Source organism: Cyprinus carpio, chromosome A3, assembly GCF_018340385.1.
Source record: "Cyprinus carpio isolate SPL01 chromosome A3, ASM1834038v1, whole genome shotgun sequence".
NCBI classification, from domain to species: domain Eukaryota; kingdom Metazoa; phylum Chordata; class Actinopteri; order Cypriniformes; family Cyprinidae; genus Cyprinus; species Cyprinus carpio.
In genome coordinates this window covers 17494076-17509917 of record NC_056574.1, presented here as the reverse complement: position 1 = coordinate 17509917, position 15842 = coordinate 17494076, and the positions used below count along the sequence as shown (strand labels likewise).

Here is a 15842-nt window from a genome sequence, read left to right as displayed (position 1 = left end):
ATGTTTATATTTTCTATCAAGCGTTCATAATACTATGGCAATGGGCATATTTTTTCTGACATGTGCTGTACGCGGTAGACCAATCACAACAGATTAGGCCATTTGACCAATCAGAGTAGAGCAGGTTCACGGGAAGGAGGGGTTTAGAGAGACTGAATCTTAGAACTGCTTTGAATGAATCGTTTGGGAATCGTTGGAAAATGAAGTGATATTAAAGGCATATTTTGAGAAAACAAAAGTGTTTTTTGACCTTACATGCATGTAAACCTTTTGTAGGAGACTCCCAAAACAATATTAGGAACCTTAAAAATGGCACAGTAGGGGCACTTTAAATATAAGATGAGTGAAGTTGTGCATGAAAATCCCTTTTTGCCATTTTAAAGTGTTGTCTGATTCCAAGAAACGATATACCTATACATAAAACTATATACCTATAAAACCTACATAGTTCACTTTTTATACCCATGCACTATATGTCATTATAGCATACAACCAATGTTCACTCAACACTAGTGCCCCAATCCAATGTAAAGGGGACCGCCAAAAAAAAAAAAAAAAAATTAATAATAAAAATAAAATAAAAACAATTAAATTAAAGCTTTGTTTCTTTTTTTTTTATTCCAACATTTATTTATTTGTTTTTTTTAATGACAAGTTATCAAAACAATAAGTATTTGTTTTTTGTTTTTTACTGTACTGTTACTCAGAGCTAAACAACAATATACCGGTAGATTTAAATGATATGATTATGTTTTAAAAAAATCATATGCTTTGTAAAGACATGAGGGTGAGTAAATGATGATAGTATTTTAGTTTTGGGGTGATCTATCCCTTTAATTCCTACAGTACATCATCATTAAAATCACTCTAATGTCCATCCCATAAAGATACATCTGGCTTGCTGAAAATGCTATTAGCAAAGGCTATGTTTAGGATGCTGATATTGTTGTACTCTCTCCAACTTTAAGTAGTGAGCCTATTAATTTTTTGGTAGCACATTAAGTCCATACGGTGCTGTAGTCGAAGAGGAAATCGAGGCTGTGCCCTGTGGGGCATTTCAAATGCATTCTTCACTATTGATTTTTCATCTTCCATTATTTCAGGCAAACTATCAAAAATAACAATGACATTGGGCAAATCTAGTCAAGAACACGAAGAGAGACCAGCGTTTGACAGATAAGATGGTTGTGATTTGACTAATCGAGTGTGTTATCATCTTAAACAGTTAAATGCCGCTGCACCTATAAACATTTACTATCAAAAAAGCTGACAGGCATCTTATTAGTCCTCCATCAAGAGTTGTTGTGAGCACCAATTCCCGGTGTGTCTTTCAGACGCTAATGAGGAGAAATGGCAGATTTCTCCAGCAGACGGTCCATCAGAGCGCCTCAAATCGGCCACTGTCGCCTCCTATCAATCTCGGCTCAAATTACAGGTGACAAGCTATCAAATCTAAGATATTACAAACTAAACATGATCTCTCGGGGGACCTATTTGTTTAAGATATAGCCAATTAAGCAAGGTGCTGAGTGTCAGGGATGAAACCCTCATCAGAGCGGCGGAGCTAATTTGAAACTCCTCAAGGAAATCAGATGGTGGAAGTGGAGTGGGAGGGGTGTGGAGAGGATATACTGGTGGGAGGAAGGTGATAATAACAATAAGTCCAAAAAATAAATAAATAAATAAACAAACAAATAAAGGTAAACAACATGGGGAAGGAGGCGCAGCTTTAATCATATTTAGTCTCTTGGGTCAGCTTACGGCACAGGAAAGCAGCTTTTGTTTGAATGTAATCTGCCAGCAGGAAGGGTATGATAAAAATTTATGGAGGTGTTCATTAAATCTTAACGATGCCATTCTCTGAATATTCCACATGCTGGGGTTCAATCCCATGCCCTCCCCTGATGGTCCTGCTGTTCCTGTCGAACTCTGAGTCGCATCGACATGCGTCGATTCTTCAGTTAGCATTCACCCAAAGCCTCAGCTCGCTCTCAGGGTGAGATCTGCACAGGAACCTGACTTGCAAATGATGGCTGCAGGTGGAAGTGTTTATCACATAGTTCTGACTGAGCTTGGCATAAACTTATCCCTGCAGCAACGGTAGCTGCTCATTCAAAACATCATAGAATTGTTATTATATTCCGCTGGCCTGAAGGGAGCACTTTTACAGAGCTGCTATTTTAGGCTCACGGGTGACCTGTTATTTTACATCAGGGGCAACTTTAGGAAAAGAAAAGAAAATAAACTATTGGTAGTCCATTCAAATAATAAATCATGGATATTACGTCCAGTTCATTCATCACACTGTAAATGGAAGATAAAGTTGAATGCACTGCAATGTGGGATGCATTACCCGGTATATTACGTATTTGATGAACACTGAAAAGGTGTATATTATGCACATTATTCATAGCAGGGTCGTGTATCATTCAGAATTGAATGAATTCATAACTAAATCCCAATTCAATTTTGAAATTTGAATTGAGGTAGCAAACAATATGCAAAACTACAATTCCAAATTCCAAAATGTAAGAAAGCAGAACTAAAATGAACTAAAATTAATAATTCATATATATATTTTTTTAATACAAAGCCTTCTTCAAAAGTTTTGAAGTAAGGTTTAAAAGACCTTAAAATTTCATAGACCCTACAGACAGAAAATAGAACAAATGATAAATAGATAGACAGACAGACAGACAGACAAACAGATAGATAGATATATAGACATGCAGACAGACAGTTAGACAAAAAGACAGGCAGGCAGACAGACAGACAGACAGACAGACATGCAGACAGACATGCAGACAGACATGCAGACAGACAGTTAGACAAACAGATAGATAGATAGACATGCAGACAGACAGACAGACAGACAGACAGACAGACATGCAGACAGACAGTTAGACAAACAGATAGATAGATAGACATGCAGACAGACAGACAGACATATAGATTGTAGTATGTTTACAGAGCATTGCCACTGAGTCCAGTTTTTAATAAATGAGGCTTTAATTTAAAAGGCAGAAGAAAGCATATTAAACCCTCATGTGGTCTGTGAGGGGGGCATAATACAAAAACACATGGACACACCCTCTATATAAATTTTTAATGGTCACATGTCTGTTATCAACCACACATCCTTATTCTGCGATTTCAATCTTCTATTTCTCTAACTGATCATCTACTGTAAACTAGACTAGCATATCTTGATGGGGACTGATTTAATGATGCAAAAGACAGCTAAACTACAGCTTTAATTATGTTTGTGCACAAACAGGAATTTTGAGAACGAAACCGTGATTGATTTTCCCTTCATAAAACCTTTATCTTATTGTCACAAATCCAGATGATGAAAGGCAGCTGGGCTTAGAAACACAGATTTCCATGCAAGGCATTTTCAGGTACCCATGGGATACCTGGGCAGACCACTACATCCACATTCCCTGTGTCCAACATGAATTTAATATCAGCTCACATAACAGTGCAGCACTGTTGAAGTCAGAAAGCAAAGCATCTCCACTCTCAAAATTAAATCCATAAGAAAAGAGAAGAAAAGATATATAATTTAGAAAATATAAACCCACCCCAGCTTCCTGTGTTGGTGTTAATCTCCACACTATGAGCTCGCCTGCTGTTCACTGCCTACATAAACAGCTGCCGTCAACAGCAGCATCCTAAACATCATGAACCCTCATAAGTGACTGATGTGAGATGTTCTACGTAGGAAGAGTGTAGACTTAAGCAGAGTGATGTTAGGCACAAAAACAGAGCTCTGCATGTGCAGAAGAGGTTGATGTTGGCATGTTGCTGACCTAAGAAAAGACTCTAATTAGCACAAAGACACTTATCACACACAAATTACAGGGAAAACTTTACAAAAGCTATTTTCATTTATTATGTTCTGTATTGAACAAAAGTATATTCCTAATTTCAGTTTGTTTTGCCATTTTAAAGATTTAATCATTTTCTTACTCACTATTTTTGTGTTGTTTTCCAGTACAAATGTCGTAACATCTTCAAAATAATCTACATAAAATTGAGAATCTAAATGACAAAAGAATGTTTTCAGAGAGATCTGAAAAAAAAAATCTACTTAAATTTAATACAAAACAAAAACAAGATGATTTTTCTTACACAATTTGCAAATACATTTATTGCATGAAAAATATAGTAAAAACAATAATACTGTAAAAAATCATTACAATTTTAAATAACTGTTTTCTACGGAAGAGGATTAGGGCCAAGCAATAATAAAAAAATAAAACCATCTCGAGATTAAAGTCATTATATTGCGAGATTTAACTCGTTAAATTTCGAGAAAAAAAGTTGAAATACAATCTTGAGAATAAACTCATGAAATATCGAGAATAAAGTCGTTGTGTTTCGAGATTAAACTCGTTAAATTTCGAGAAAAAAAGTCGAAATACAATCTTGAGAATAAACTCATGAAATATCGAGAATAAAGTCGTTGTGTTTCGAGAAAAAAAGTCGAAATGAAATGTAGAGAATAACGCATTCGATCAGTGTTCATTGCATAGCCTATATCTATATCTTAAACAGTGGTTAGCCACAAATGCCGTGTGACGGCTGCTTTCTGTGTGCGTGCTTCGGATGTGCATGCTCAGAAAACCCTATATCAGAAATTTAAACTGATATGGCTTTAAAATGCATGGTTTCAGCAAGACAGACATGATAATCAAAACCAAACAGATGTTTTTGGGCAGAGTATTTGAAGTAGGAGCTGTAAAGGCACAGCCCTATTGTTGAAAAGGGGGCAAAGAGCAGAAGCTCATTTGCATTTAAAGATACATGCACGTAAACAGTGTGTTTCTGCTTCCACTTAAAGGGATACTCCACCCCAAAATGAAAATTTAGTCAAATCAAAATTAATGGGGTTTTGGGGTGGAGTAACACTTTAAAATGGGCATTTTCTGTGGGGTATTTTGAGCTGAAAGTTCACAGATTCTGACAGATTCTGGGGTCACCTGAAACTTATATTACATCTTATAAAAAGGGGCATAATGGGGCCCTTTAATATATGTGATGCAAAGCTGAATTTTCAGCATCATTACTCCAGTCTTCGGTCTCACAATCGGTAGAAATCATTCTGATATGCTGATTTGGTACTGAAGAAACATTTCTTATTATTATCGATGTTGAAAACAGTTGTGCTGCTTCATATTTTTGTGAAAATTGTGATTTTCAGAATTATTTTATGGATAAAAATTTCCTTAAATAAAAATAAATAAATACAAATTAAACAGTCCTATATATTGTCACATATACGTAATCTTTTTTTAAGGATGCTACAATATTTTTTTACTGGTAAACACAAAAGTACATATAAGTATTCATGTGATGATGCCTCAGCATAATGTTGCTGTCTAGTGCCTACTGTGTCATGCCATTTTATGAATGCACAGCACAAGTTTGCCAAGTTCTATGAAAGCAAGCCTGGAAAGCCACCTGTAGAAATGCATCTCGGTTGTGAGACTTATTTTCATTTAACCACATTATGATACATCACACAATGTACACATCTCTGCAGAAGTGCCAGCTTTGTTTTAAAATGGTAGATTATTATTTCAGCCAGGAGAAATGAAACAGAACCAAGCACACGGTTGACTCCAAATGAGATCATTAGTAACGGCAAATAATGACTGAGCTGGTTAGTCTAAGCCTATTTCCTTTCGAATAAATCAAGCTGCTGTGAGAGTTAAAATGCTGTCTTTGCCAGGGAGAACGACAGGTAGACTGCATTCAGATAAATCATCTGTATCAGAGGAACCACATCCACACGATTATAAGACAATGCCGTCCAATAAATTCAGCCTCTACTAAAGGGCAGGTGTAAGAATCGTTAGGCCCCTCAAGATTGAATTCACTTTAAGTAGTCACAATGCAATTCCAAAACGATTCTCAAAGATTCTGAATACAAGCCTTACTGAAATATTTTCTGATATGATTCACTAGTTGAAGAATCTTCATGGATTGATGGAGAATAATTTGAGAAGAATCACACTTACGAAAGCAACATAATCTCCTTAAAAAGCCTCTGTTGAAATCGCAACTCTTGAGGTGATCCTTTACATCGTCGCATTGAAATCACATCCCACTTTTGTGACTGAACTGGAACAACATGCTCTCTTGAGTGTTATCAGTTAATCAGCCTTGATCACATGCTCCAATGTGGCTTATTCCACCAGGCTGACCTTTCTAAAGCCAGGTGTGAGCGACAGCATGGAGCCTGATGGAGACGCCACCAAAAGGAATCTAGGTCAAAAAGCTTTTTATTGTGATGCACGATAATTCATTTATGATTAGATGGATGATCTCCTTTAAGCAAGAAAAAGAAAACAGGCTAGAAAAAATGCTTCTGAATAAAAAATGAATCAATAAAGTAAGGAACGAACTCTCGATCTAGCCACCAAGATGCTAGGATGTTGTGTGGGTTCCAGTGTGTGGTCATGTGATTGCTAGGGGTGTTTGCTTACTGGCTTAACAGGCCCATTCACACCAAGAACAATAACTATAACAAAGTCTTAATGATCTTTCTTATTTTAAGATGATAGAGACATGCACACTACGGTTATAACATTAACAACATAGAGGAACAAGGAACGTTGCAATTACCTTTAGAATTTACTGCAGAAAAAACTACTATTGGTGTGGGCGATAATAGTTATCGTTCTTGGTGTAGAGAATAGCACACTCCACACCACAACTATAATAAAAACATACCATTTTCAGAACATTTTTTCCAGCTGTTGAATGATAAAATCATTGACAGCCAATCAGAATCCAGATTGAGCAGGGGTATAGGACAAAACTGCAGTTCATGTTTTTAATAAACAGAACATTATCATGCGTTGGTGTGGATGCTAGTTATTGTTCTAGGTGTGAATGAGCCTTTAGTCTTAAAAAAATCCACCTCTGGCCCCTAAATCTATGGCTCAGGTCTATCTTTAAATACAAATCCATTGGATTTCTTTACCCATTTTATTGTCTACAAGGCAAAAATCGCACGTACAATAATTTAAAAAAGTAATAGCACATCTCTCCCTCAATAAGCAGCAAGGTTTGAGGTCATGAATGTAGCATAAATGATACTGCACATACTACATTTAATACTTAGGGTTAGGGGTATGTTCAAATCTCAAACTTTCTGTATGCTCATATGGAGGTTTAGAGATTTGACACTTGCCCAAGCAAGCTAGCACAGCTAATTACAATAAGACCAAGGTCATGGATCTTCAGAGGTAATTTTTTTCCACTTCTTTCATAGCACTTTTCTTGCAGCTCTGGGGTGAATGCTGGCTAATTTCTGAAACGCAGGAAACGCCACAAGGGCAGTCTTGACAAAAGAATTGTACTTAATGCACATTAAGGGCAGCAGAAGCTTTCATCTGCCATCTGCAAGTGTAACTAAAAAGGGTTTCAGGGGGGCTGCCTCCCACCGGATACTCTTTATTTTGCTGTTTACTTCCTGAGAACGGGAAAAGTAGAATGAGACTTTGGGCATAAATGTCACAGCTCAGACACGATGATGATAGATCCCTTCATCTGGGCTCAACACTATTGTTTCCCAAATATCAGGGGAATTAACACTTCAATGGGGAAATTAATTATCTGCTAAATTTCAACAGCGCCCCTAAAAAAAGTATCACTGCAACCTATCAAATCACTGGTTCAGACAAAGCTATACACGCTGATACACACTCATTACGATGAACACAATTGTACGTTATCTGTACTGCATTCACAAATTTGACGCCAATCATCTGACGTGATAATCTGAAAACTGAGGCTGTTAAAAAGCAAATGAAGAGAGAACCACGTTAAAGCCTTTTATTGAAGGCTAGTTTAAATGCACTCCATTCATCAGGATATTAAATCTCATAATTCATTTGAATTATTAACTCTGCAGTTGGCGTAGCAGCTCAGCAATGGTCTCTTTTTTTTTTATTAGCGGCCTCCAGGCTTCTGATCATTTATACTCTTTAAATCGTCAAGTTGGTTTCATCTGGTACTGAAAAAAATAATGCTAGTTCCATGTTCCTTCATCTCACATCCAATTCTAGCTCACTACCATTTCCCAGAGGTCAATGACGTAACCCACAGCCACTGCCAAGATTGTATTACAGTTATTCTGGATGTTACCATTAAGCTAATTATTTTATGTTGTGGCCAATAACTAATAAATTGTTGATATTAAAATTTCAGTTTCCACAAAAATATTAAGCAGCACAACTGTTTTCAAAGTGAAAATTATGAGAAACATTTCTTGAGCAGCAAATCAGCAAATTACAATGATTTCTGAAGGATTATGTGACACTGAAGACTGACCAATGATGCTGAAAATTCGGTTTTGCGTCGCACAAAATATACACAAATACATTTAAAAAAATATTTAAAGGGGACATCAGATCAGATTTTCCACAAGTTGGTATGATTCTTTAGTGTCTTCATGAAATGTCTGTAACATACTTAGGTTAAAATTCCTCAATAGTCATGTAAAACGGCACCCTTTTAACTGTCAAAAACAGCTCTGTTCACAGCGAGCCATTTCGATGCATGTCTCTTTAAATGACAATGAGCTCTGCTCACTCCACCCCTCTCTTCTGTTTTTTGTGTATTCTGTGGTGCAATATTTACCATCACAAACAAAACTAATCCACTGCATCCTCAGTGGCTCTGATGTCTGGAGAAAATGTAGAATCTTATATTAATATTTACATCCAACTACAAAACACTTGCATTGCTTACAAGACATTGTTGTCGCTACAGCTGCTCGAGCACAGAGAAAATGACAACTTAAGACTGGCTGAGGGTGGAGATATGCTAATACGTGACAGTCTGTCACCGGTTGTGGGCATGGCCATGGCTTGATACTTGAGACTGCTTAGTATTGGAGTGAATGGATTTTTATCATTCTAGGGTGGTTGTTTCCACACACTGCTAAGACACATTTACTGTATATGCAATTTTGCATCCGATGTCCCCTTTAAGTGAAAAAAAAAGTTATTTTAAATTGTATTAATATTTCGCATTTTTAGTGTTTTTACTGCATTTTTAATCAAATAAATGCAGCTTTGGCAAGCGTGAAAGACTTCTTTCAAAAGCTTTTAAACAATTTTACTGACCTTAAACTTTTGATAATATTAATGTAATTTGTATAATAATATCTGATCATATAAACATTTGTAAATGAATGGACTCTGCTCCCTTATTATGAAACATTTATGGCCTTTTCGTCAGTCATTTGGTTAAGATCCTTTAATAATTTGCATTTCATCTCCACTTTTGCTTCAAATTAGAAGTCTCTATTTTAGTCTCCATATCCCCTGTTGCATTAACCACAAGCAGGCTTGATGATGCACTAAAGCAATAGTGAAGAGCTAATTGGCTTGAAAGGGTACTCGGATAATGACTGGTTATTTCTGCTGCAGGCTAATTTAATTTCTACTCCCTTTCACCTTTTAGGCCATATTTTGGATAGAAGCAAACGACACTATGCCAGTGGAACATCCATTTCTACAGGTCTGAACTGACGAGGGGAGCCTATATGCTGTTAGTAATTTTTTAACATTACATGGATAAGAGTTATGCACACTAGTAGGTAAATTGAATAAGACAACAATTGATTTGATCAAATAAGTTCTAACTTTCATAGTGAACACATTTTTGAGAAGGCTCAGCCATTTCTGCCTCTTCTGACAAATCACCACTGGCTGTGTATGCATGAATGGCACATGCACATTAGTATTGTGAAAGCCAGCCACGCTCATTAGCACCTGCCAAACCAGCTACGACAACAGCAACCAAACAATGTTCAGCTAGCAGATCCAAGTGTGTCACTGGAACAAACAGATTCTGTGTGTCATTCCACGGATGCCCATCCTCTCTGATGAATGCTCTGCATTAAACGGCCCCCTGAGGGAGGGGAAATTACAGGTGCCTCGTATCTGCATGCCAGCCTGCAGGCGCTTCTGAAGCGAGTGTGTTAAACTGCGCCTACAACACGTGGGCAAAAACAAAAGAGGGAGCAGGCAAACTGAAGGCCATAACTCCCACGTCTGGTCGATAGTTCTGTCTGGGCTGCATCAGTGGCTGCCCATGTGACATTAGCTGCAGGGTAATAGAAATGATCTAGTGAGATTCGTCCCCCCCCTCAACTTACCTGCCACATTCAGGTAAATGGATGGGCTTGTCTTGTTTTCTCCATTCTTCTCATTCACAGCTTGGACATAGTATCTTCCAGCGTCCGCCGCGGCTGTGGCAAGCACCACTAGCTGGTTCTCCAATGTTATGGCTCTGTGGAGAGTAACAAGGCGAATGAAATACAGCTTTGTTAAACCATTATTGACAATTATTCTGGTTCCCTAACAAATTCCACTATCGCAATAGAGTGACATTATTTTAATTAGTGCTCAACTAATGTATATTGTGTTCCATAAAACTAGCTTTGCCATGAACTCATTGCGCCCTGGGTTTGACTGAGACAAGTCTGGCGTGGAGAAATTTCATGGGGCCCTGAGAGTTTTCAATGTACCTGATCCCTCATTCTGACACAAGCTGAGAATCAATGAGCGGTAAGGGTCATTACGGACAGCAATACCGCTGTTGGTGGGAATTAACCTATAGGCTACTATCTAAGTGAGGGAGCTGTTTGTTGAAACCCAGACTTCGGTGACACTGAAAACGTGAAAAAGGAACAGTTCACTGAAAAAAGTCCACAAAGGACCATAGAAGTCTCATAAAGATACTATAAAAACAGTTCATATGGCAATCAAAAACAAACGTTTTGGTCACACTTTAGTTTGTGGACCAATTCTAACTATTAACTAATTATTAACTACAACCTTTGCCTCAATAAACTCCTAATTTGCTGCTCATTAATATTTAGTAAGGTAGTTGTTAAGTTTAGTTATGAGGTACGATTAAGGGATCTAAAACAGGGTCATGCAGTATGAGGCATTAATATGTGCTGTATAACTACTGATAAACAGCCAATATGCTAGGAATATGCACGTTATTAAGAAACTACTTATTAGTGAGAACAGATCCTTAAAATAAAGTGTTACTACTGTTTTCAACTGTGATAATGAGAAATGTTTCAAGAAATGCATCAAATCAAAGGATCACGTGATACTGAAGACCAGAGCAATGACTTGGAAAATTCTGCTTTGCCATAACAGGAAGAAACTACACTTAGAATGCATCAAAATACAAAACATTTATTTAAATTGTAGTTCACAATATTACTGAATTTTTACATTTTGAACAGTAGTATGTTTATACACAGAAACAGGAATAAAAGGAGGGGTTTAAATTAATATCAGAAATTGAATATAGTAAGTATATATAATAATTGAAAAGATTCCTTTGAGGTGCCACAAATCAACAAATCATTTGAACCATTTCACAAAAACTCAGGAAAAGGTCTTAGTGTATTACAACATGAATTTTGGCCTTTTACAAAACTTTTATCGAGATTTTATGACCTTAAGGATCCCTGAAAGCTCCTAGCCCAAGCAACTGTTTAGAAACCCCCCCAGTATTTTCTTTGTAATATTTTCTTTGGTGTTCCACAGAAAAAAAAAAAAGTCATACAGGCTTTGAATTAAATGAGGGTGAGGGTACATTTAATAAGAGTTTATCTCATTCAGACACTTGTAGACTGAAGTCAGAGCCACTGCTATTGCGCTAATGATTAATCAGAACACATCCATCATCCAAAGTTCATCCATCAATCCAAAGTTTGCAGGAAAGACACTAAGTGGCAGATGTGTATCACTGTCAATTTATTCAGGTGTCAGTTTCCCTGTGCCTCTTTAAGGCAAAATAACCATCAAAAACCAGCAGAGAACATAGCGCTTTGATAACCCACGACTCCACGTAGGCTGGATGGAATTGTTTTCTATTCATTTCTTTAGATGAAAGCAGGTACGGATTGTGTATCTCCAGCCCTGACTCCTACTCCTCATGCATAGTCTTTTTCCTCCCTTGTTTCTTGATTAATTGATGACATCCTCAATTACACATCACTGCTGTCTAAGAGATTTTCTGCTCAGGCGTGACCACCACGAAGAAGCCCTTGAGAGGCTGAGCACGACTCGTGGATGCTTTGAAACTTATGATTAGTTTTTTGTCTCTGCGGGACCTGTTGCATCTTCTACATGCCGCGAGTACAAGTGCTGCAGTCATTACCTATTTCCAAGACAGATCCCTACAAAAGACTGTCAAATCGCTGAGACGTTTGTACATAGACAAGTAAATAAAAAAAATGTAATGCTGCAGAATTGGAACAAGAGGGCTGTTGGCGCTTCTGCGGCAAGCAATGTTGACGTGTAATTAGAGCAAGCTTCAGTCCTGCTTAGTTCTCCTTTTGCTGTTTCATGATTAAATGCAGATTAACATAAAGAGATCCATCAAAAGTTGGTGCTTTGTTGGGGAAGGGGTTCTGCGAGGGAAGGAGATTGGCGGCCGCTGATGAGGATGCATTACATCGCTGTCTGCAGACTCTGCACCCTGACACCTGGCTGCAGATCCGGGCTGGGCTGCATCTGGGAAATAAAGGCACCCTTCACAGATGTCAGTGGCGGCTTTGAAAGGTCAGATCGGCCCGCCTTGATGGACTTTTAATTATTAAATATGCATCGGCTGAAATGGCTTGGCAAACATCAGAGGCTCCGAACTGATGTGTACATTAACAGCTCACCTTCATGATGATTTAAGGGCTTAATAGCAGCATGTGTGATCTTGTGTAATGCTGCCAGCGGAGAGAGCAAGGGCCCAAGCGTTTACCTGGTTTATGCTGCGAGCAGAATCGATGCAACCTGTGTATAAAGTGATTTTATGATTACTCCAGCTAGTTTGGATTCCATTACAATTGTCTAGATGAATGGCCCCTGCTCGCGGTTTGGTAAACAAAGCACAGTTGGAAAGATAATGGGAATGCTTGTTTCTGATCCCTGAGGACTCTTTGATATCAGCCCACAACGTATTAAAAATGCAGGTTGGGAGCCACGTGAAATGTTAATCCACTTAGGAAATGTGCCGGGAAGCCCAGGTAATCTAAATATTCAAAGAGGACAACCATTTCGATTTGTTGAAAAAGCTGTGCACCCATCAGGCTAAAAAGCACCAATTTAAACAACCAGCCATTTCCAATATAGGCGAATCAAATCTAAGTATCAAATTGCTGAGATACGCTCTGACAATCACGCTTAATACTTTATCATCTCTATTTTGAAAACTGAAAGAAAAATGGCTTTTTTGAGGGAAAAAAAGTAATATGCATAACTGAAGATGAATTCCTCTGAGAGATTTTTTTTTTTTTTTTATATTGTTTACCTGCCATTTCAGTAGGCAGTGTGTGTGTGTTCACATTCAAAAGGCTCTGAAATGTACCAAATTGCGTGCATGTTGGTAAGGGGCCAGAACCTAATTCTCTTGGGCACTGGACAGACCGCTACAGAAATATTACATTCATCAACATGGCAAGAACAGGCTTTCAGAAAGATGTTTAAGAGAATATTTGTTTTCATTTACTGCCATAAATTACACTCTCAAAATAGGCTTACCAGTCTGAGATGTATGACAATGTAATTAAAATGTCAGCAACTCGTATTGTGCTCCTAGTTCCTGGGAGCCCAGCTGTGTGGATCTGATGTTACGTTTTGATTTATGATGCTCTCGGGCCTTGGAAAACTTTCTCCCACCCACATCTGAGGACAGAAAAGCTTACCGCATTGACACCCATGGAGCAGGCAGAGAGACACAAACACCGCTGCCCTGAGGCATCGTGACCCAGAATTATGTCGGAATCATGGAATACGTTGTCTGTGCGGTGTGTGCCTCTAAGTGATGCCACAAAAGAAGAGATCAAAGTCTATCTGAAAGTTAAAAATTTAGGCATACTATCATGCCAGAAAATATGCTGTGGGTCTAAGCAAAAAAGATAAGTGCAAATGTCTGTTTATGTGAGACTATAAAGCAGTCAAAGAACTTGGGAAAGTAGCTTCAGGGCCATACAGGAGGCCATAGAGAGTGACACTGTCTGCTTTTCCCATTTAGCCCCAGGATCAAGCATATAAATGCTCAAAGTGAATGAAATTAGGTCATGGCAACTTTCTTGTTTCAGGCTCAGATGCCTAAGGTGGTCTGCGGGCATGAGTCAAGCCTTTTCCCCTGCTGTGCTCTGAGTGTCTCAGAAACACGTACAAAGGCAGGAGAAGCACAGACGCTCTGAAAGCTGCTGAACCAGAAGCCCAGACCTCCCTGTGTTCTCTCTATGGACTAAAACTAAAAGACTCAAAGAGAGAACATCTCCAAATCTCCCTTTCCTTTCAACCTGACCCCTCACTACTCAACAGAACAGACCGCCTGCTTCCGGATTCTGCTGCTTACCAACTTTTATACTGGAGAAATAGTTCAATGTGAAATTATAAAGGGACATTGAACAAAATGAGAATAAAAGAGATGTGACGAGATGAGACCAGTTGATACGAGTTGTAAAGAGATTGGTAGAAACAACAGATCTATAGCAACATGTTGAGATGCGAAGAGACAAGAAGAGACATGAAGAAACAAGAAAAAAAAACATGAGGAGAAGAGATGAGATAAGACAAAATAGAGGGGAGGGGACAAAATGAGAAAAAAAATCTAAGAAGAGGAGCAGCAGAAAAGAAGAGGGGGAGGAGACAAGAAGAGACGAGATAAGACAAGACATGACACGGGACAGGAGAGGTGGACACAAAATTAGATGACAAAAGGGGGTGGAGATGAGATGCAAAAACACCAGATGAGAGAAAAAAAAAGGGAAAGGAAAAAAAGGGACAAAACAAACTAAACAAGAGATTATTTGAGAGGAAATGAGAAGAAACTTTAAGAGACAAAGTGTGTAAAGAAAAGAATAGATAAGACAAAACAGAGAGAGAGATGAGAAGGGCACTGGTGGACTGTTCTCCTCTCTCTCTCCTGCATTGCTATGTATCACAGCACACTGAGACACTTTCACACAAACACGGTGGAGCTGAGCCCGAGCCCAGATGATCAATGGTGTGAATGCAATGACAGCAGAAAATCTCTCTGCCAGACCATATCCAGGCCACAGTTCTAATGCATCTAGCGTCTGCTTTCTTAATTTTTATTAAAAGCAACAGTCCGCTGCAGTCTCCTCTCTGTGATGAATGTGCTGGCCATCTGTAGGCTGAGATGTACAAGTAAAGATAAGCCTGCTGCCTCATCCGACCCTCAGCCCAACTCAACCCTATGACCATGGGATTCATGACTAATGGCTTTCAGAACCCAAACTAAACTGTCCCCGTTAGTCTGTGCTGTGTTGGTCAGAAGCACAGAATGCTTGCATGGTACTCCTGAAAACACAATACACATAATCAACAGCAGTTCTCATAGGAAAGAAAAATCAAAAGTGAGATCTCTTAACATCTCAAATATTTTATAAAGAAGACCATTGTGAGAGCGTTAGAGTTTTTGTCTCAGGAGACAAGTTTGAGAAGCAGGAGACTCAAGCAAAAGTTTCCATTCAATCTTAAGGTAACCCCATTTCTGCCTAGGAGAAATATTTGAAATGGTAAATGCACACATTGCCATACTGTATTTGAAGTAGTTTTATGTAGACCGTGTTTTATTGCACAGTGATTTAACAGAGGAAACCATAACCTATATTTACATACATGCAATAATGGGCTGTACAAAACAATTTTAATACTAAAAGCAAAAAAAAAAAAAAAAAAAAAAACACTGGAACACTAGTATACTAGTGTATATTTGTTAAAAAAAAAAAGGTATTGCTCTTATACTAAACATCACGCACT

At 38.2% G+C, this 15842-nt stretch overlaps 1 protein-coding gene across 6 annotated transcripts in view; it reads right to left on the bottom strand.

The window, feature by feature from the left end:
* LOC109087162 (protein sidekick-1-like) overlaps nt 1-15842 on the bottom strand; it is a 290401-nt gene that overhangs the window by 115484 nt on the left and 159075 nt on the right. For all 6 annotated transcript variants that reach the window (XM_042721155.1, XM_042721162.1, XM_042721169.1 and 3 more), the window contains one exon: nt 10181-10314. In XM_042721155.1, coding sequence (XP_042577089.1) covers nt 10181-10314 — 134 coding nt within the window. The remainder of the gene's footprint in view (nt 1-10180; nt 10315-15842) is intronic.